Here is a 22,142-nt window from a genome sequence, read left to right as displayed (position 1 = left end):
CCCCTGCCGACGTGCGGCTTGCCGTCCCTAGCTTCCATCCTTCTCCTGCCGGTCGAGCCCCCACTTTTAGTGGATCCATCCTTTCGCGGTACGAGGAAATAGGGAAGCGGACAAGCAATTAGATAGGGGCTTATATATCACCACCTAAGCAAAATCGTACCTCCACCTCTCCAATCGCAGCGGTTCCCGTGGGCCGAGTCTTGGTACGAGTATTAATAGAAACCCACCCCTTGCGGCCTCGGCCCTTTGAGATTAACAAGTTCAATTCTAATGCAAACCCTAGAAACCAACGCCAGCCCAGTAGCTCTCTCTTCTCCTTCGAGCCTCTGTCTCTCCCTCTCAACGCAAGGGTGTAAACTAAAGCCACCCAAAAGGTCGCGCTTCACAAATCTCCACCCCCCGCGTCATCCACCCATCCTTTCTCTCTAATTGCATCCGATCTGGGCATACATCCAAAGCTGGCAGCAGGAGATCGGCACTATAACAAGGTACGCCCCCCTCAACATTTTCTCCAATTCCATTCGTGTTCCAAAAGTCCTTGGCCTCAAAGTTTTTTCGGTTTGAAACCCTTGTTAGCACATTTTCCCTGGTCTAACCATTAATTACCTCTTTTGTATTTTTTAGCATATGTGATATCTGTATAAAGATAAAGAGACAGATGGAGGAAAGGCGGTAAGAAAACCCTTAAACCGGGATTTTATAGTTAAAAAGGGTTTCGATCAGAGTCTGCCATTTCCGCTTTTGCTAATAATTCGCTTTGTTTTCCTTGAATTTGCATTTGATCTGACAATCTGGATCCTGGGAACGAGAATCTGATCCTTAGGGTTTTGATTTTCGGTTATCGTCTACACTGCTTCGGATCTCTTAGGTTGTTTTTATGCGATTTTTCTTTTCTTTTCTTTGTTTCTGGGCGTGTAAGCGATCTATCATCAGTAGCTCTTGGTATCTCAGTGTGCGCTGGGGTGTGCCACGAGAGGGGTACTGCTGCCAGGTTCTTTTCTTGACGCGTGCGTGTTGGGCATGTGCCTGGAGCTCAAGTGATGAATAGTGACCTTGGAGGCCCCCGGTTGCTAATTGTTGTAATCTCGTGCACACTTTTTGATCAGAATTTGCTAAGCGGTCGTGACACTGCAGATGGTGCTTCAGGGTTGATTAGTGGCTGCTTAAGCTGTAGCTTGACGCTGGAACCCTGTAGGCAAAGTGCAGAAAATGGAAAAGAAAGGGGGAAGATGACCTTCATGTTCATAAACATATGAAATACCGAAATTATGTATTGATCGTAAATGCATGCTTAAATAGTTGTACTGGTTTCCTTAAGTGACTTCTTTACCTAAAAGAGGTTTTGCTGAAACCATGGAAAACCAATTCTTCCATTTGTGGAATAGTGGAGTGTGCATTTCAACTTTCTACCATAGTTATTTCATTAGTAATCATTGAATTCCAAGTTGCACCGTTCCAACATATAGGGGATCAATCCGATATGTATAATTTGAAAGGCTATATCTATATCCAAATGGACCACGGCTGGGAATTCCTGTGGAACCAAAACATGTTCAATCAAGTTTTCATCCAAAACTAATTTATGTGGCCGAATTGTATGGATAGCTCATTTATTTTGATTGTTTGCATTTTTTTTAAAATTTCTTTAAATGCTCAGAAGCACTTTTTTCTCTAGACTAAATTTGAGTTTTGCGAGTTTTGAGAACGTTTAGAAGCACTATGACACTAGAATCCAAACAAGATTCAGATGAAAAGTAATTAGTTTGAGGTAGATTTGGCTGTTCGAAACATGAAATCTCATAGGTAAACTCCTCTATCATATGCTATATGGCAAATGATTTACTAGGCCCCAGCCATTGCTCTTCAAACATTTTATTTTTTTAAACAAGTATAAATCTATTTTTTTCCAATGGCGAAACTACTGAAAGAATAAATCTGAAGGTCCTAAACGGTATGACATATGTTGAAAAGATGGTCCATTTATTATTTGACTTATTTATCTTCACCATTTTTCCCTAATTTGAATTGCTTTTTTTTTAAATTTCTTTTTATTTTCAAATGAAACTGCAAAATGAGTCCAGAATCACTGATTGTGCCAAAATTGTTGAAACTGAAACTCAGTGGGCGTGACTGAGATGAAAATTGGGCAAAGTTTTCGAACCTTTATGTGGGCATAAAATGTTACTATAGGCACCATAGTGCTTCTTTGCAACCTTCCTTCTATCAAATACCTTTGATGATGCATAGGAGGCACAGACATTGGGAAGGAAAGTATGGGTTAAAATGGTTATATATGGTGATGATTAAATTTGGTATGGAAGGGACACAGTTATGTTGGGAAATGTGGAAGAGGTGAGGAAGGAGTAAGAAAATGTGCTCGCATATTGTATAAAGTATCTAATAAAACTTGTGTTAGTGGAAAATGAAACCTTCTACAAAGTGTACGTGAATATGCAATATTGATATGACATGAAAGCAATAAGTCAGTATGACAAATCTTGATTGGATAGGATATGATATGCTTACGCTATGACAGTAATGAACGGGTGTATTTTTTATGTATGCGTGAAAGCTTCATAAAGCATAATGCATCATCACAATAACATGATTCTTACTTAGTATGATAATGTTGCAATTCACAAATTCCACTATTTGCAAACCTAGTCATAGGCCATGCTCCATATTATAATATCAAGATCAAAGATTTTTTAACAAATTCTTTAGTGCGTTAGAAGGTTACCATTCAACCCTTCTCCCCCATCCAAAAAGAGAAAAAGGAAATGGGGAAATCTCTCCTTTTTTGGCAATGAGGGATTTTTTCAAGTATGTTGGATGTATTGAGAAGGACTCATCATCATCATCATCTTCTTCTTCTTCTTTCTTTTCCTCTTTTTAAGTTAAAAAATAGAATACATAAGATGAATATTCAAAACTCATTTCTAACTACATCTGATGTTTACTGGATAAACAGATATATCTCGAGCATGCAAATTGAAAAATCTGCTTAACCTAGCTAACCTTGAAGTGAGTGGGGAAAAAAGGGATTTTACAGATGCCTCAAAATAGATGGACTAATCCTACATGCAAATCGAGAATGAAGTATTGGATGGAGATGGTAATTTCCAATGGAAGTTTAACATTGGCTTTGAGTAAAATTGGAAATGTCCCGCTGGTCACTCCCCTTTTGCAGTTAAGGCCCAAGAATTGAAACTTGGGAGGTGCATGCCCACATATTTGGATGTCAGAAATTTGCATTGATTGGTCTTCCCTCCGTCTCTCTCTCAAAAGAGATGTTGGTTGGCATCTGAATACTCGGGCATGCACCTCCCAAGTATTTGGATGTGAGTAATTTGCACTGAATGCTCTTCCCTCCCTCCCTCCCTCCCTCTCTCTGAAAAGAGGCTTTGTTTACAATGGTTTGGTCTTCCCTCCCTCCCTCCCTCTCTCTCTCTTTCTCTCTCAGACACACACACAAAAAAGAGGCTTTGTTTGGCATCTGATTTATTTATTGCTAGCAAGGGTAGAAGAGGTAAACTAATGAGATATGGCTGCAAGTTGTGATAAAAGATCGACAAATCTTGCATTCATGGAGAATATAATCTTGAAGTGCATGACATGTAGACTTTGTAGAGCTGCCCCTGATGTGTGGACTTATTCTTTGTGTAATATTTAGTTTAGAGTAGTTAAAATTTTTCTTCAATGGATTTTTTTTCGATAATTTTATTAAATTACATGTAAACATCAGTACTCATGATTCAATCATTTATCCTGACTTTTCTTTCAGTTTCAATACTATTCTTTTTATTTGATTAGTTATTGTTGACTGTTTGGTCAACAATGATCCATGCACTTTTTGTTGTTGTAATATATCCTATCTGATTCCAGTTCTTCTGTGAGTGGCACACAGGTCAAAAATGTGTCTGTATTATACATTTTAAATATATATATATATAATATATATATATATTATATATATATATTTTTTTTTTTACATATTTAACAATTAGAAATAGTTAGGAACATTAAACCTTTGCCTTAATCACAATCTCAAAGTTTTTTATTTTTTTACTGTGAATCCTTTTCTTGATCGCATTGGAAGATGAAAAACTAAAGATCCTTAAATTTGGAATTGATATAGTTTGTGAATTTATGAAGTGAATCTTTGTGATGAAATAATGTTGGTAGTGATGGATTTATGTACCTATCATTTTTAATATACATAAAATTTATTATAACTATTTCATATTTTTAATTTTTTTTTAATTTTCTGAACTTCTACGAAATATTTTCCATATTTGTTGGATTATTCTTTTAAAGTTTTCACATCTTCCCAGACTCCATTTGTCAGTCCAGTAGTAAGACTGGACACTTCTTAGTTCTTTCCCCTGGCCTGTTGTGTCACCAATATGCGACACTAAACTTGCTTGTTGATAAAACAGAAGGCCAAACAGTTTACTGCCTCATGATTTCTTCATCGAATCTATAAAATGTGAAATATTCACAAGAAATTTGTGAACTAGTGAATAAGTGGCAGAACAGTTTGACCGACCTCCAAACTGTGAACAATTTGTGAATTTTTGAAAAATTTGGTGATTATTGTTACCGGGTGTGGGCCATGTATAGTTGTTGTGGTATATACACATGATGTATAGATGTTCTGGCATAAATGCATGATGTCTTTTTTGCATATTCGATTACTCGTACAACTAATAAATACTTGTCATGTTGTCATATCTAGATTTGGGAAATTTACTGTGTTGGGCACCTATACCTTTGGTGCCATGTGGTTCTGTGTCCGTGTATGTGTACCAGGTCATAGGCTTAGATACAATTGTAATCATAGCTATCATATGTGTCCTTTCCTGATTAAAGTAATGGTGCTTTTATCATAATTCCTTGTGAAAAGCAATCTGTATTATTTTAAATAGAATGGGATATCAAGTTTGAATATGATTATTAGTTTCATTTTACATCAAAAATGTTGTATGTTGATATAATCTGGTGGAAATTGATTGTCAGATTTGCCTGAAACAGGGTGAGAAGTTGGATGTATTAGAGAACTTGCATTTTATATGGAATTCAGAGTAATAGAGGGAAGTCATGTCAGTACTCTCTCTTTCTGAAGTTCAGTATGTTGGGGAACGAAGTCCAGTAACAAAACCAACAGAGGACATACTCGAGGAATCCACATTGCTGCAAGTAGATGGTACAAGAAAAAGGGTAAGGGAGAAACTATCACTTGCTATTTGTGACAGGAAACAGATCCTATTAGAGGTTGATGATGCTCAACGAGGGCCTGCTGATGATCGGTTAGACAGCAGGGAAGATGGTACATTCAAAGAGCTTCACCGTTCTCCTCAAAGGCATAATGATGAAGTATTAGACAACATCCATGCTACTGAGAAGCCATTGCCAAATATAGACATGTTTCAACAGGGGCAAGTACATGAACAATTAAGCAACAAACATGAAGGAAATGCTAACTTCCCAGATAGTGACAAACATGAAGAAAATGCTTGCTTCCCACATACCGATTCTCAGCTGGCTGAATGCAAAATATTAAATGGTATGGTAGAGGAAGAAACTTCTTTTCTTAGAGAGAAAAAAATTAATGAGGATGTCATACATTTGAGAATAGAATCGCATTCCTATTCTGGTCAACAGTGTAATGAAGTAGGCAGCTGCTTTGAGCCGGAGCAAGGAGTACAATTAATCGATCGTAATTTTAAGTCAAATGACAACATGGTACCTGCAAAAGACAGCCAGGGAGATGAAATATGTGAATTTAATAATAGAGAAGATGCACCATGCAGTGCTGAATCCATTCAGACTGATACTTCAGATTCTTGTGGTGAGGAGGAAGACCAGTCTTGTCTCCCTCACAAGCTGTCTGATTTTGAACCTGATTTGCCTGAGCAGGGGCAAAAGAATAATTCATTCTTGTTTGGTAATGCCTCACACTCATCTATGCAAAATATGAACAACAATGTGCAGAACATCAATCAAGAAGGAGAATCAGGTCTTCTAAGAAATGAATATGTTGAACAAGATCAACCTGTGGCGCTCTGGGTCAAGGTATGTTTCATGTCGAAATCTTCTATTTAGAAAGTTACTTGTGTATGTGAAGTAGGTGAATGTATGTTCAATGTCTCAAGCTAGTTGATGTTGTAATCATATGTATTTTTTTTTCATGATGGAGATTAATTGCATTTGCTGTTGTCAATTTATGGATGAACAACTGATTAGGAATGTTCATGGAATCATGGTAAATAAGATGGTAGAACAAGTTCTTAGCTAATGTGTTTCACTAAGCTAAATCAATACATCATGATTGTCTATAGTCTTTTTTTCTAAAAATATTGCATTCTTTGATTACTCCGAATTTCCTAAAAACATATGCAAATTGTTATAAGCCACCTTTAAGCCACATATAAATCTATTTTGTCTAATGAAATTGCAAGATTGTAAAATTTATGAGAAGAGCTTTTGAAGCAACACTCATAATGCCATGCAAAAAGCGAGTGACCCTCAAGTTACAAGGCAAACCTGTTATGGATTTCTTGTTTTTCTTTTTTTGTATGATTACATTACGTAATTCAGAGTGTTTGCAAAACTAACTTCATGATCACTTTCACTATGTTTTAATTTTTGTGTAAAGCTTGATTTGTGAATTAGGTGCAAAAAATATCCTCCCATGGTATTTGAGTCCACAAGCATCATACATATGCACACGCACACATAATATACAAGGACACATTCTTTCTGTCCGTTGATTATAGAATCATTAAAATCACTAGGTATTGCATGTTTGGGTTAGGCCCCATTTGGTAATGCTTTTGGAGGGCCAAAAAGTTCTTCTTCGAGGGCTAAAAGCTCTTTTGGGTGGTTTTAAGCTGTTTGCTAAAAGTTTTGAAATAGCTTTCTGACTTGTCCAAAAGCTAAAAAAAAGTCTAATAAGGAAAAGTTCCAATTTGGAGCTTTTTGGCAAAAGTGCTGCTTGAGATGTGTCAGGAGGCTGTTATTTCTCCTGAGAGACTTGGATTTGAGTCCTGGCAATGGAATGTTTCAAAAATTAATTTAAAGTACTTTTTATTGCTATAATTATTTAAGTTGGTGTTTTATATATATTATATTATTGGGACTAAAATGTAAAAAATAATTTACAAATTTACAATATTTTATAATAACAATTTGATATTATAACATAATAATATAATATGATATAATAATACTTTGTTATATTGTATTTATTATATAATATTAGAATATGTTATAATATTATCATTATTATTCTAATATAATTGCACTATAATTATATAATAATAATATTATTATTATATAATAATATTTTAATATTTTTATTAAAATTATAATGTCACCTCATTATATAATAATAATATTATTATAATAAGATATAAATAATTATTTATGATACTATATAGCTTAAAATATCAAAATAAATAATTTATAATTTAAGAATACATTATAAGAGTGATTTTTGATAGCATGGATGGTTAGATAGAAAGTAATATGCATTATTCTTCATTGTCATTTCCCTAATACTCAGAATATTTTCTCAGTTTGGTTATTAAATGGAGATTAATGTTCCACAGAATTTCGATAATGCAGTTCCCAAGCTCTGTCAATAAAAGATATACTACCCACAGCAATACCAAATGGGACTTTAGGCAAATAGCTCACTGGGGACCCATTATGTGAGTCTGATTTAGTGTATATGTCTAGCTTCGTTTAGTCTCTTCCTTGAGCTTCAAATGCATTTAGGGTATTTTGTTTTAAGGTGCAAGGCAGGGCACATCTTGAATGAATCTTGTTATAAACATTGTTATTCAATAAGTGAAATGACATCAAATTTTATTTTAGAATTAGTGATGATTTGTGGGTTCAAGGAACTAGGCAATTATATGGGCATCTGTTAAGTTTTCATTATATTTTTCTGCAAGCAACAGACATCTCATGTGAAACTTCATTTATTTTTGGTCAACCAAAATAAGTTGAGGAATTCAATTTAGGGTTGCCCTAAATAAGAATTGTCTTTCCTACTTTGGATTAATTGGACTTGTGGTTTTATACAAATTTCATCACGTTTTATTCAGAATATTTAGAAGGAATCCATGTTCCTTGGGCTTTTATTTCGATTTGATGATAAAGTTATTTTATTTTCTTGAGAACTGTTGAAGAAACATAGATCTTAAATTCTGAACGATTCAGGATTTATATGGTGGGATAATCTGTATATGAATTTTCTTCACGTATAGGCATTATCGTACTGAGTTTGCTATTAATGTGGTGATTTATGTCAAATGTGACATCATGTATCTCTTATCAGCATGGTATATTGACATATGATCCCCATGTTTTTCTCTCCAAATGGTGGGTAATATGGTTGAAAATAATATTACAAGATTGGAAAATGCCTATTTTCCAATCGTTGCAGTGATCTTCTCTTGGAAAATGCCTATTCTCATATAGGAATAATGTGACCATTTTTGCATAAGGAAAGATTTTTTTTTTTTTAAATACCCCAAGAAACTATTTAGTCATTTCTTAAAATAATAATTTTAAGTTTGTGCCTTGCGACCTTCATGACCAGGGTTTTGAATTTCTTCTTCCTTTAGTGCATATTCTGATTAATCTTTGTTATCTATGGTGATAATTGCAACTTCTCTTCACATTAACCTCCATCTGACTCTTTTTGTTTCCCCTCTTGAGAGTAGTGGAGAGGGAAGTGGCAAACTGGAATTCGATGTCCTAGGGCAGATTGCCCATTGTCAGCTTTAAAAGCAAAGCCTACACATGAGAGAAAGAGATATGTTGCAGTTTTTTTCCCTCGTACAAGGACATATTCTTGGGCAGATATGCTACTAGTTCGTTCAATTGGGGAATCACCAGAACCGCTTGTTAATGGTAACCATCGTAGATGGAGAAAATTGGTTAAAGACTTGACTCTTCCACGTCGATATATTATGCAAAAGCTTGCTTTTGCGATGCTAAACATCAGCGACCAGCTACATACAGAGGTTCGGTTCTATTGTATTTAAATGTCTCATCATCTTCGATATTTCCTTTTGGCATTTCTTTGTTATGAGGAGTCTGCTTGAATTTTTATAGGCTGTAATTGAGGATGCTCGCAAGGCCACAACGTGGAAGGAATTTGCTATGGAGGCTTCTCACTGTAGAGATTATCTTGATCTTGGAAAGATGCTGCTAAAGCTTCAAAATGTAAACCAATAACCATGATGACTTTTAGAAAAATAATAATGCCATTACTCATTTTCCCTTTTTTGGGTGAAATTTAAAGTTTATCATCCTTGTGCTTGATCTAGGCTTATATCATATAATTTGTTTCTATTGCTGTTGCTTGAACTCTGGATATTCTTCGGTTCTTCTTAATTTTGCCTTGTTGGCATGTCAAATTTGTTGTTCTATGTATCAGTATCAGTTTTCAGGTATTTCTTACATGAAATTCATGAAAATGTGCATATGTCAAAAGATAATTTTCCTATGTTTCCATTCATTTTAATTTTTCATTCTTTTCTAGATTCATGCATAATACATAAAAAATATTATGTTGTATGAGAGATTAGGTTTTTTTATAAATTATTTGTTGTATGTATCTTGCATGTAAGTGATGTCATATTGTGGCATCGTTGTCATTATTTATGTACCTTTCATGAACCAAGTAATAATAACATTGTTATATCTTCTGTTAGATGATCCATATTCGGTGCATACTGAAACTGAATTCTTGATGCAGATGTTGATGTTAAATTGCTGGCTGAACCATGAAACTCTTTCCATCCTGAAAATATGGTGCTAGAAGGGTCGAGGTAGCTGTTTAGGGTCATAATAGAACTATAGTTATATGAGGATCAAAGCATATTCATTGTTTTGGAATGAGAATGCTTAGTTATGTCTATTGAACACAAATGGGAAGTCCTTAATGACAGAAAATTGTATTTTAGATTATCTAGATTATAATAGTAGAGGGTTTAGAGAAATTAGTAATTTAAAATGAACAGATGAGAGGATTAGTATTAAAATGTGGCTACATTTGACTGTTTACGGTGTAATAATCGGCTAAGAGACAATTGACTGAAAAGTATGTTTCTTGGTAAAAGTGTTTGCCACTGTTATTTGCCAGGAGTTAGCATATAGACCGAACCATCAAGGATTATAATCACATTATGGAAGAACAGTATGCTTAGGTGCTTAACAAGCATCTGACCTTGACTTTCTTAGAGCTTCATCTTAGGCATCAAGCATGATTTAGGGGACGGCTTAGGCAACTGCTTGATAATCTAGGTGCTGCTAAGTGGTAAGTGCTTTTTTGCCTGTTTTATGACTTCAGTATAGTACAATAACGTAATCTGATTGGTACAGGTAATCAGCTATTTACCTTATAGAAGTTACATAAATTCTTTGATTATCTTTGTAGTTAATTATGTATCTATAGTAATTAGATGTGATTTATAGCTTAAAAAATTATATCCTACATGTTCTGGAATATTTAGTATTTGTTGAAGTATGTCCCTTTTTTTTTTTTTTTTAATATGGAGTATATATGGATGTGGAACTTAGGTAGTGCCAAAATTGCAATATTAGACCTAGTTTGGCCGAAAGTTAAAAATTTTGCAAGATATTACTTTAGGGAACCACCAAAATATTACTTGGGTTACCGTGTAAGACTATCTCAGTGGTTTGACTACTTTAAGAAAAATCATTTGCTTAAACCAATTCCTTAGGAGTCAAAATATGGCATATCTTGGTTTAAGGCCTAAGTATCCACCATCAAGAATGGAGAATGTTTCCCACTGTGACAGGTTTCTTCCAAGTGATCACCCAAGAACTGTAGTTCTTTCTAACATTTGTCATATGATTAAAAGTGACAGGGACTAATGCAAGATTTACTTTTTTAATTGCATATAGTCTTAATTAGGTCCTATATGGTTGACTGGTATTTTTTTATTTTGAGCGACCAATGTTGCACAGAGTAGACTGGAGTGTAAAACTAGTGAATCATCCTATCCATCCCCCAAGATGGCCTTATTGACCTATCTTAGTTTCGGTAGAAAGGCAAGGTTGTAACATTTTGATTTGTTTTTTCTATCTGCCATTACAGATGACTATGCACTGGAAAATAGATGGATGTAGTTCTTGGAGCTGCAATTAATCCAATTCATGCATCTAAACTATGAACTTGAGCTTATTGCCTGACTTAATGGGTGCTTGTTGGTTTTCTGTTCCACACTGTTTGATTTCTTTTTTATTGGATGGCGTTTATTTTGTCATGGTGGGAAAAGAAATTTGAAAGCTTTGTCAAGTGACACCTTTGAAATTTCAGTGTAAAAGGATTTAATGTTTTTTAATTGATAGCAATTGTTTGAGATGTTCACTAAGAACAATTTATTATATTTTTCAGAACTTTGTAGCTTCAAGGAAGAGATTTTCAAGAGTGACATGTTTAGAATTTCAGGGTAAAAGATTTTTTTTTTTAAGAATACCAATTACAATTTTTGAAGAGGTTCGTTAAGCATGGTGGGAAGGAATTTCTAAAGCTTATTTTAAAAGTTGCATGTTAGAATTTCAGGGTAAAGGAATTGATAATCTTTGATCAATTGTTGAAGTGATTCATTAAGGGGATTCATAGATATTTTCTTTTGGATATTTGTAGCTTCAAGGAAGCCTAGATCCTAAGTTTAGTTGTGGGACCATTAAAAGTTAACTTCCTATGTCTTTTTGAGAATGAATATTGCTGAAATTGAAATCTTTGACCACCTATCAGAATATTGATGCTCTATGGTGATTACACCCCTGGAGCACCTAGGCCCGTCCTAGTTTCATGGAGTAACTAAATAGCCAATCCTAATTTCATGGAGTAACTAGACATTGATGAGGTGATATGTCATGCCTTTTCCTATTCGAGTAATTAGAATATCAAACAAAGTGGAGGTCTATGCTTTAAAGACTGGGATCTCATCTTTCTAGATCAATTTTCATGGTTGAAGGTGATTACTAAGGTTGCATTTGGTGCATTGCCAGGCAATTTGGAAGGTAATGTGTATTGCCTTCAGGATAGATTGCCACTATTAAATTGCTAGTAATGTTGATTACTGTGTTTGGTACACACTGGTAATGTTGCAGTAAAATTACTGAAAATCTTGATTCACATGTTTGGTATGACAATCAGATTATGATAATGTGAAATCAAATTTTCAAAATACCTCCAATAATTTTACCCTAGTGCTCTTCTTTTTTTCTGTTGAGAAATAATGGAAGTGATGTGGGTGTGGTGGTGGCGTGGAGAAGTGGCGGCCGAGGGGTGTGGGGAACCGCAGGCACGGGGGGGAGGGGTGGGCGTGTGTGGGGCCATGGGAGTGGTGGGGATGGGTGGGGAGCACGAGGGGTGTGGGAACAAGGGTGGAGGAGCCGCGGGTAGGCAGAGGGAGATAGAGGAGCCGCGAGCTGGGGGCACACACGGAGGGGGGTGGGGGGGAGGGTTGGACAATGGGTTGTGTGATTTTTTTAAGGAATAATTTTGTCCAAAATTTTTATTGTAACATTGCCAAAGAAGTGATAATCTGGACCGCCACCCCTCAAGGCAATCCAGATCACTTTCTATGAAGCAATTTGGATTGCCAAGGCAATCTGAATTACCACCCAAAGAGTATACCAAACGTAGTAATCCAGATTACACATCAAATTGCCAGCAATCTAGATAGATTGCCAGCTACTAAACGCAATCTAAACATTATTATTCAATGCACTATGGGGACTCCGATTGCCTGTTGTTTTTATTGCTATGTTATAACAAATACCTATTTCTCTTGATAAGGAAAAGGTTGAAATGATGTTTTCTTTTTGTAGATTCTTCATTTGTACCATATTGTTTTATAGATGAATACAAGGTTTAGAATACTAGTATAGATACTTGTATTGGTATCTTATTTGTATGGTATGAAATGGTATGGTACCATATTGGTATGTCTCTTGTTGTCGGAGGCTCGGAGCAGCAAAATAGAGGTAAGGATGCAAATGTGCTAAGTCGTGCTGAGTACTAAGTTGCGTAGGATTGGCTTGGTCAAGCTAGTCAGTGTTCGAACTTGGATTGGGTTCTAGTTTAGCTCAAGAACAAGTGTTCGGTCTTTACCCAACATCAATAAAAGAGGTTCAGTCTCAGGTTGTGATCAGAATTGAGTTCGAGCTCAAAACCAAGCTCTAATTAGAGCTTGACTGAAACAAATCAAATCTCCCAACAGCGCGCCCAACACAACAAAATAAAAAAAATAAAATAAAATTGAAGATCTAGAGCAGATGAGAATGGGGATTGCTACCTTTTTGAGGAGAGTATGCCGAAATATGATCTCGGCATGGTTTTGGTACTGTGTAAAGAATGATGCTGCCAGACTTGAGGCTGTCACTGTTGGGGGGGGGGGGGTTGATCCTCTGGACTTGAGTTTGTCACCATGAGGCAATGGGGTAAGGGAAAAGCTCCACTGGTGAGTTGAGCACGATCCCTTAGAATGCTGCTGGACTTGAGGTTCTCATGGCAAAGCAAATAGATAAAAAGCTGATCTTTTGAGCTGAGAAGAGCACAAATCTAACAAAGAGAGGTAAGGATTGAGGTGGGGATCATTGTAATAGAGTGAGTTGGTGAGGGTGATGTGGGGAGTGAAGGGGAAGTATTTACGAACTTGGGAAGCGGGTCAGGGGAAGAGGTTGAGTTGAAATACATGTTTATAAATACATGTTCACGAGCCTGACTAGCTGAGCACCCACCTGCTTGAGCTTGGCTCACTAAAGAAATGAGCCTAATATCATGTTTGGGCTCGGCTTGTTTGATTTTTGAGCAAGCCCAAACAAGCTTTCTAGGGAGCCAAGCTCAAGTTCATGGATGGCTTGCTCCATTTGCAGGCCTTGATAGAGGTGAATTACTGTGTTGGTATGATATTGGTATGGGAGGCATACTTGTATTGGTATCTTACCATTATGATGCAATATGGCTTGTACAGATTTGTATGAACTGGTATTTAATGTTTTAGACTTTCATTATTGTTTGTAGTTCAATTGCAAAATGATTAGCTTGGGCTAGTTGAGAGAAACCTGGATTATGTCCCATAAACCTTTCTACGTATGCGGTGATTAAAAAAAAAATGATTTCTTGATATCAGCAATGATGTGACATGGGGAGGGTGGTTCTACACTAGTGTAAGCCTGGAGGTAGTCATCATAGGAAGAATAATATGTGGTGTTGCTATCAGAGGAAGCATGAGTAGGCTGCTTTCCAGCATATATTATGTTGTGTCTAAGTTGACACTTGCACAACTGACTTCTTACACAGTTATTTTTGCAGACTACAAGATAGTGGTACGTGCTTAAGCAAGATTTGGATACAACCCTCTTTAATGATACACAATCACAAAGAACATCAATGGATGCACATGTTTCAAGTGTAGGCATATAGGTGGATGAAAACATGGATATCTTTCTGATTGTCAGTGTTTCTTATCTCCATCTGTCTCAATACTCCATTAGGTGGGTATGGGAAGTTTGAGGAGTAGGAATTACAGAAATGCCAAGAAAACCGGTTGTAAATCACTGATGCATGATGCTGTAATTGCAAATGCTTGGTATCTCTCATATGGTAGAATAGCAAAGTATCGAAAATTGCAACCTCCTTGGTATGGTCAAATTGATTTAAGTTGATTATTGAGCTAAGGGAGCTATAATTCTTGCCTCAAGGGATCGGTGTAACTTGTGTGAGCCCTCAAGCTTGCAGAATTCTTCAGCATTGTGTTTACAGCTCAAAAGAATTCCAGAAGGAAAATAATGACCCCAAACTATGACATCTTGTTGATGCTAACAATGAAGTACCTTTATGTATGTTGGTACCAGCAATAAGATGGCCCTAATTATATGTTTTGATTGCAATATTTCTTGCTTCTGCTTTGCTGAAGTTTATTATCATCAGATTGCTAGTTTGTGTGTGTTTATCTGTTTGACATTACCCCTGATGGCTATCTTTCTGAATAAATCACTTTTGACTAAAAGTGAACATGCATCTGTGCAAATGCCAGAATGGCTTTCAAATTTTTGTGATTGATAAGGGCCAGAGTAAGGGGGTGGATTGGAGTTCCCTTTTTCTTAGCTCCCAATCTTAAAAAGTTTCATGCTGGGTTTGCCTATTGAAATATGATGCTGCTATTTGACAATATGTTACCTGCAATATTGAACTGGAAAGGTTTTCAACTAATTCTCTTTTATTTGCATGTTTCTTTGTAACTTTTATTTCTACCACCGTTCTTGAGCAGTGTTAATTTCATATATCTGGCTGGCCATTTGTTTGATTGTCAATTCTAAGTTGTGAGATAATGGATTATTGACCATTCTGATTAAATAAAAATGGATTATTGACCATTCCGATTAAATAAAAATTAATCTTTGGGAGTTAGATTGTATCCTTTGAGGTGTTGACAGTTGTTTTACTTGCAGATGATACTTCCAAGCTACATAAGTCAAGATTGGCTCGGAAATTCTTTTGACTTATGGATTCAGAGGTGTCAGAGTGCACAGACTGCTGAGTCCATTGAGATACTTACAAAGGTACTGAATTTTATTTTACTGCCTTGCAATTTTTATTGAAAAGGCCTAGAGTAACTTGTAATTATTGCTGTAATTGGAAAATTACTGTCAAACTCTGCTGAATTCTTTGGTATCTCATTCTCTCTAGCTCAAGCCTTACGACTAATAATATCAGATAATGTTGATGTGGAACGGATTGATTTTGCTGAGCAGCGATGGCCTTCTATCTTGAGGTTGTCTAATTTCTGCTCATATTATTGTTGATGAGGAATCTGATGTGAAGAAGCTTAATCTATTAGTCAAATAAGTCTCAACAGTTACTCCAAATTGACTTTTAGCTTTGACCAAGTTCCCTTGAACAGAGAATCATGTGCTTGAAGGAGCTTCTTAAAATGTCATAGTATTACTCCACTAGTTGTTTTTAGTGGCTAGCAGTTTGTGAGATCTACCATGGCACCTAGACCATGCAAACTCGTGTTTTCAGGGAACAGCCTGTCAAGGTTCCTCTAGACAGTCCATGTAAAGATGGAAAAGATGAAGTTTGATATAGAAAGCTACTTTAGTTTGGTTCATTTACTGAAAATAAAATTTTATTTTTTTGGTTTGTTTACCAGAATAAGGATATGCTGTTTGGTTGTATGAGAAACATAGATTTATGCATTTGATGTGATTTCTACCTCTGTCTGCTATTGCATGTGGAGAAGACCATAAACTTTTGTATCAGATGGCTGGAATACTATCACATGTGTGCATGCAATGCCTTAATTGGTGATTTAATTGGAAGTCTTGAGGTTGATATTGTGGTAACCATTGGAATCAATTATCTAACTGCAACAGCATGTAATTTCTCATGCTAAAGTCTTCAAACTCAATCATTTAACTTTTGTGGTTTGTTGGGGATTTTTTTTCTCATTTATTTTAAGATTGTAAGATTCATTTCATTTTTTCTCTGGCTTGCCCTCCTGATAAATTTTTTACATTAGCTTCCATTATACTAAGTATGTTGATTTTTTTGGTGCATTCTCTAGGTTTCCAACGTCTCCTGACTGATGCATCTTTTCTTTCTTGAACTAGGAATTAGTGGATTCTGTATGTTGGACCCAGGTTGATGAGCTCTGGAATGCACCTGTGCAGCCAGAGTTAGGTCCCGAGTGGAGAACTTGGAAACAGGAGGCAATGAAATGGTTTTTTTCTTGGCATCCATCTGCTATTGGTGGAGATCTAGAGCAGAAGAGGATCTGTGATATCTCTGCTGGTATGGAACCTCAGATTAGTAGGAAGCGCCCAAAGCTTGAAATCCGCCGAGCAGAACCTTCTGTTTCACCACTGAAAGATTCTGGATGTGCGCTATTCTCCCAGATCAACACGATAGTTACTGATTCTGGACATCTGGATTGCCAGAATATGGTAGAATCTACTCTTACACAGGAGCCTTGTAAAGTGGCTGTGCAGAGTGGAGTGGCTGTAGCGACAGTGCCTGGCATCGCAGCTGATAGGTGTGACAGGATTAAAGTTGAAGGGAATGGTGTAAAATTTGTTCAGGGTTCTGAAGTGTGTATGTCTACGGATGGAGAATGTGGCAAGGAAACCATAATAGATTCCCATATTGAATCAGATTCTGTGAAGAGATATCACCAATGTGCTTTTTTCGTAGAAGCAAAGGGAAGAAGGTGTGGAAGGTGGGCAAATGATGGTGCTATGTACTGTTGTGTGCATTTAAATGCTCATTCCGGAGAAAAGCCATCTCAAAAGGTACAAAGACCTCCTGTTGGATCCCCCATGTGTGAGGGTACTACTACTCATGGTAGAAAATGTAAGCATCGAGCTCGAATTGGCTCTGCATTCTGCAAGAAGCATCATCCTCATAGCAGCCATGATTCAGTGATGACTGAGAATCTTGCTAATCCCTCTGAGAACACACTCAAGAACGCCATTGATAGTAAAGAATATGGGTCAGTAGGAGAAGTCCAGATGCCTGTGCAAGAAAACTTGATTCCGATTGTAGTGGGAGAGACCTTGGACGAAAGAAATTGCTTAATGAAGAAATCTGAGCTTTACAATGCACTACCTGTTCCCGTTAAAAGCAGTAGCCCAGATTTACCACGCTGCATTGGATATTACCGTCAGAACAATGGTGACCAATGCCTAGAGTATGCTAAGCGACACACTTTATACTGTGAAAAGCATCTGCCAAAATTCCTCAAACGTGCACGGAATGGTAAAAGTCGATTGATTTCAAAAGATATATTTGTCAATCTACTGAAAAATTGCTCTTCAAGGAAACAAAAAATATATCTGCATCAAGCATGTGAGCTTCTATATGGGTTTATGAAAAGTAGTCTGTCCCGCCAAAAGCCAGTTTCAAGAGGTGACACCATGGGTTGGATATTATCTGAAGCCTCGAAGGATGCAGTCATTGGAGAATTCTTGTTGAAGCTGGTTACAAGTGAAAGAGAGAAACTTATGAGGATTTGGGGCTTCAGTGCAGATAAGGATAAGCAGATATCATCTTTGGAAACCAAAGTAGCATCAACACCTTTGGTGCATGAGAAGGCAAATTACCCTGAGATGACCGTTAAGTGCAAAATCTGTGCTGAGGAGTTCTCTGATGACCAAAAGCTTGGGTTACATTGGACAGAAGTCCACAAAAAGGAAGCTCGATGGCTGTTCAGAGGATTTGCTTGTGCAGTCTGCATGAACTCATTTACCAACAGAAAAGTTCTTGAGACACATGTGAAAGACAAGCATGGCATACAATTCCTTGAGCATTCAATACTCTTCCGGTGCATGTCTTGCAGTAGTCACTTTGTGAATCCTGAGCAACTATGGCAGCATGTTCTCTCCTTGCATGCAATGGATTTTAGGCTACCAGACCTTACTCGACAACCCCTGGATCAAGCTGCTCGACCAAAAATGGAAATGAGGTATAAACTCTGTAATAGCAATGATGTCTCAGAGAAGGACGATGGTTCACAAAGGTTCCTATGCAGGTTCTGTGGATTGAGATTTGATCTTCTACCAGATCTAGGTCGCCACCATCAAGTTGCTCATATGAACCCTAATTCCATGAGCCACTTCCCACAAAGGAGAGCAAACCATCTTCTTCGAAATAGACATTGCTATCCTAGATTCAGAAAAAGTTTTGGAACCTCATTCAGACTGAAGAATCAGACAAGTTTCCGCTTGCAAAAGCATTTAAACTCTTCTAACTTGGCTTTATCTTCGAGGCCAAGGCTGCAAACTCAGGCACCGGAAACAGCTAGTCTGGGGATGCTATTGGAGTCCCACTGCTCAGATGTTGCACAGACCTTGTTTTCTAAGATCCAAAAAACAAAACCTCGGCCAAGTAATCTTGAGATTCTTTCTATTGCTCGTTCTGCTTGCTGCAGGATAAGCCTTCATGCTGCACTGGAGGTTAAGTATGGAATACTGCCTGAGAATCTTTATTTGAAGGCAGCAAAACTTTGCAGTGAGCTGAATATCCAAGTAGATTGGCACCTAGAAGGGTATATCTGCCCGAAAGGATGTAAGCCTCTCAAAAACCGACATTCTTTAGCTCCTTTGAAGCCTGTCTCAGATGGGTTTGAGGAACGTCCTACCCTTGCAATTGTTCCTGTAAATGATGCAAAGTGGGAGATGGATGAATGCCATTATATACTCAACTCAGAGCATTTTAACTGGAAACCTAAGCGGAAGGCCATAATTTTGTGTGAAGATGTGAGCTTTGGCAGGGAACCTGTTCCAATTGTTTGTGTGATAGATGAGGAATTTAAAGATTCTTTCCATGTCAGTTCCAATGAAGCGCCCTCTGGTCAAGAGCTTGGCATTTCTATGCCTTGGCGGGGTTTTACTTATGTCACCGAACGGTTGATAGAGCCATCTCTTGGTCTTGATACAAAGGTGATTCTCTTCTCTGATATGTACCTGGTTTTGTTATCCGACTGAATTTGTTCGTCTGTTGAAGGGTAGAATTTGTGACCCCTGTACAGAAGCCATCATCCTTGTTCTCTTTAAGCATTACATCTGTTTTGCAAAGTTGCTTTTACAAACAAATGACATTCTTCCGAGTACTTTTGTGCAGAATTCACAGTTGGGATGCGCCTGTCCAAATTTGAAGTGTTATCCTGAAAGCTGCGATCATGTGTATCTCTTTGATAATGATTATGAAAATGCTGAAGATATTCATGGTAAATCAATGCATGGTAGATTTGCATATGATGAAAGAGGCCGGATTGTCTTGGAGGTAATGCCTCGTGTGAATTGTCTGGGTTTATGTTTTTGGGACGTGCTGTTGTAATTACATGATGGGTTCTGCTTTTGCCACTTGAGACTACTATAAAGCAGGAAATAAGATTACCTGGCTTTATGGCTGCCTGTTGTAGTGGTTTTATTACATGTTCTTATGTGGCACATAATTACCTGCTTCAGTTGAATTAGTTGTTTTCTTATTTACTTGGTTATGTGCTAATCTAAATGAGGGATGCAGGAAGGTTACCTGGTATATGAGTGCAACTCCATGTGCAAATGTGCTGCAACATGTCAAAACAGAGTGTTGCAGAGAGGAGTTCAAGTCAAGCTGGAAATCTTCAGAACAGAAAAGAAGGTGAATTTCTCGATATAAAGAGCAGTCAAAACTTAAAGCCTTAATATATCACATCATTTGTTACAGGGTTGGGCAGTCAGAGCTGGAGAAGCCATTTCACGTGGCACTTTTGTGTGTGAGTACATAGGAGAGGTTTTGAATGATGAGGAGGCGAACAGAAGAGGGGAAAGGTTGTATTCTGTCATTGCATTTGTTCTTGTTTGTAAATCTGTCTTATTGTTTGTTAAGAAGCATTTTTAAGTTCACCAAAATTTTCAGGTATGACCAAGATGGGTGCAGCTACTTGTATGATATTGATGCTCACATTGATGGTGCTAGAGGTTTGAGTGAAGGGACTGTACCATATGTGATCGATGCCACAAAATATGGGAATGTTTCCCGGTTTATTAATCACAGGTAATAACATGGTGCTTTTAGTTAACAGATGTCTTAGAAGCAGTACTGCCTTTCATATTTAGTACTTCACCTACTTATGCTTCATTGACATTGCCTTGAATGCATCTGGCATGATGTTCGAATTGGTGGTAGCTGTTCACCCAACCTTGTGAATTATCTGGTTTTGGTGGAGAGCATGGATTGTCAGCTTGCTCATATTGGTCTCTATGCAAGTCGGGATGTATGAACTTCGCTGGTGCTTTTTCCGTTTCTTACTACGTTGATAACCCATGTGGCTTACTGAGGTCTCTTTTGTTCTTAGATTGCTGTAGGGGAAGAACTGGCCTATGACTACCGATACAAGTTCTTACCTGGAGATGGACGCCCTTGCTATTGTGGAGCTCCAAACTGCCGAGGTCGCCTATACTGAATTCTCCATGAGTATGCAGTCCTAGAATTTATTTGTCCATCATTCGGACCTTGTAGGTATTTTTCTCCCGTAAGCATTGGAGAATTCATGATTCTTTGGAAATTTTAAATTTAGTGAGATGAAGAGGGCGTCTCCCTAGGTTGGGCTGGTCAGGAATTTATTTGCATAGATTAAATGCTATCATCTCATTAAATTCAAAAGAATGTATTTCTTTCACACATTAGTTGATTATTTCCTGTCAGCCTACAGACGGTTAAAAGGAAGTAGGCTGTCTGTAGCGAGACTAATTTCTCGACTTGTAATATACATTCTCCCTTCAAATTTCTGATGTACCAGAATCTTGCAAGAAATGTTAATGGAATTTTTCTCTTCATTTGCACTAAAGATCAAAACTGGATTTTCTGAGCTCAGTTGCACGCAAATGATACATTCTAATGGAAGAAAATTGCAGAACGAAATGTTGCTGTGTGGTTGTTTTATATTTTATACTCTTGTCCCTAGCTGAATGCCCATTGGTAACGCATCGTGTGAACGGCTAGACATACCAAAAATGCTGGTTGACTTTGTGCTGACGGATAGGAATTTATATTTGATTTTAAAAAAGAAAGTTGTGGCTCCCTTCCTCTTAATGTTACTGGATTTCGTGGTGTGGCCCGTCGGACTTTAAAGAGAAATGGGAAATCGCCTCTCTGGATCGTTCCTAAATTCCGAAAACCTGGAGATTGTGGGACAGAGAGTAGCAGAAGAACAATACGGACAGGAGAAAAACAACCACAGAACCAAACAAAGTCAGATTAAACGTACATTGGCATCTAGTTGGGGAGGTCAAATTAAACGGCAGACGTTCTACATCTGAAGCGCCACAATAAACCAAACAGCTCGTACGGCGAATCAGCAGGTGCGATGGATGACATGTTTAACAGAACCTTAAAAAAAAAAAAAATGAAAATCAGTCATTAACTTAATTACCATAAATATCATAAGCTTAGCTCCAACCTCCAAATAACGCAACCCGCCCGTTGTAAATACGCAAGGCCCATGCATGGGGTTCAAAAATTGAGGGCACCCCTGCAATAGGAAAACCTCCCAAACTCGATAAAGATCCCTACTGGTTCACAGGGCATGAATGGGCTC

The 22,142-nt window shown here is 37.3% G+C and overlaps 1 protein-coding gene and 1 long non-coding RNA gene across 4 annotated transcripts; one reads left to right on the top strand and one right to left on the bottom strand.

The window, feature by feature from the left end:
• Positions 1–254: 254 nt before the first annotated feature.
• Positions 255–21,381, top strand: LOC105033706 (histone-lysine N-methyltransferase SUVR5). Of its 3 annotated transcripts, none has more exons than XM_010908606.4 (12): positions 255–488; positions 5,035–6,075; positions 8,736–9,038; positions 9,130–9,240; positions 15,511–15,621; positions 16,675–19,500; positions 19,682–19,843; positions 20,087–20,203; positions 20,270–20,373; positions 20,462–20,599; positions 20,732–20,819; positions 20,901–21,381. In XM_010908606.4, the coding sequence occupies exons 2-12, from the start codon at positions 5,101–5,103 to the stop codon at positions 21,006–21,008; spliced, it is 5,043 nt and encodes a 1,680-aa protein (XP_010906908.2). In that variant the 5' UTR covers positions 255–488; positions 5,035–5,100; the 3' UTR covers positions 21,009–21,381. The 3 variants fall into 3 exon arrangements, with proteins under 3 accessions (XP_010906908.2, XP_010906910.2, XP_073103635.1); XM_073247534.1 differs by lacking the exon at positions 255–488 and having other exon boundaries at positions 5,427–5,566; positions 5,665–6,075; positions 20,901–21,228; XM_010908608.4 differs by lacking the exon at positions 20,732–20,819 and having other exon boundaries at positions 20,901–21,228.
• Positions 21,382–21,590: 209 nt separating this feature from the next.
• Positions 21,591–22,142, bottom strand: LOC140853245 (uncharacterized). The gene is made up of 3 exons (XR_012136259.1): positions 22,005–22,142; positions 21,813–21,934; positions 21,591–21,723 (listed from the first exon to the last, which is right to left on the bottom strand). It is a non-coding gene; the product is annotated as an uncharacterized lncRNA (long non-coding RNA).

The sequence above is a fragment of the Elaeis guineensis genome, chromosome 13, assembly GCF_000442705.2.
Source record: "Elaeis guineensis isolate ETL-2024a chromosome 13, EG11, whole genome shotgun sequence".
Taxonomy (NCBI): Eukaryota; Viridiplantae; Streptophyta; class Magnoliopsida; order Arecales; family Arecaceae; genus Elaeis; species Elaeis guineensis.
This window is presented reverse-complemented; position numbering and strand designations above follow the sequence as displayed.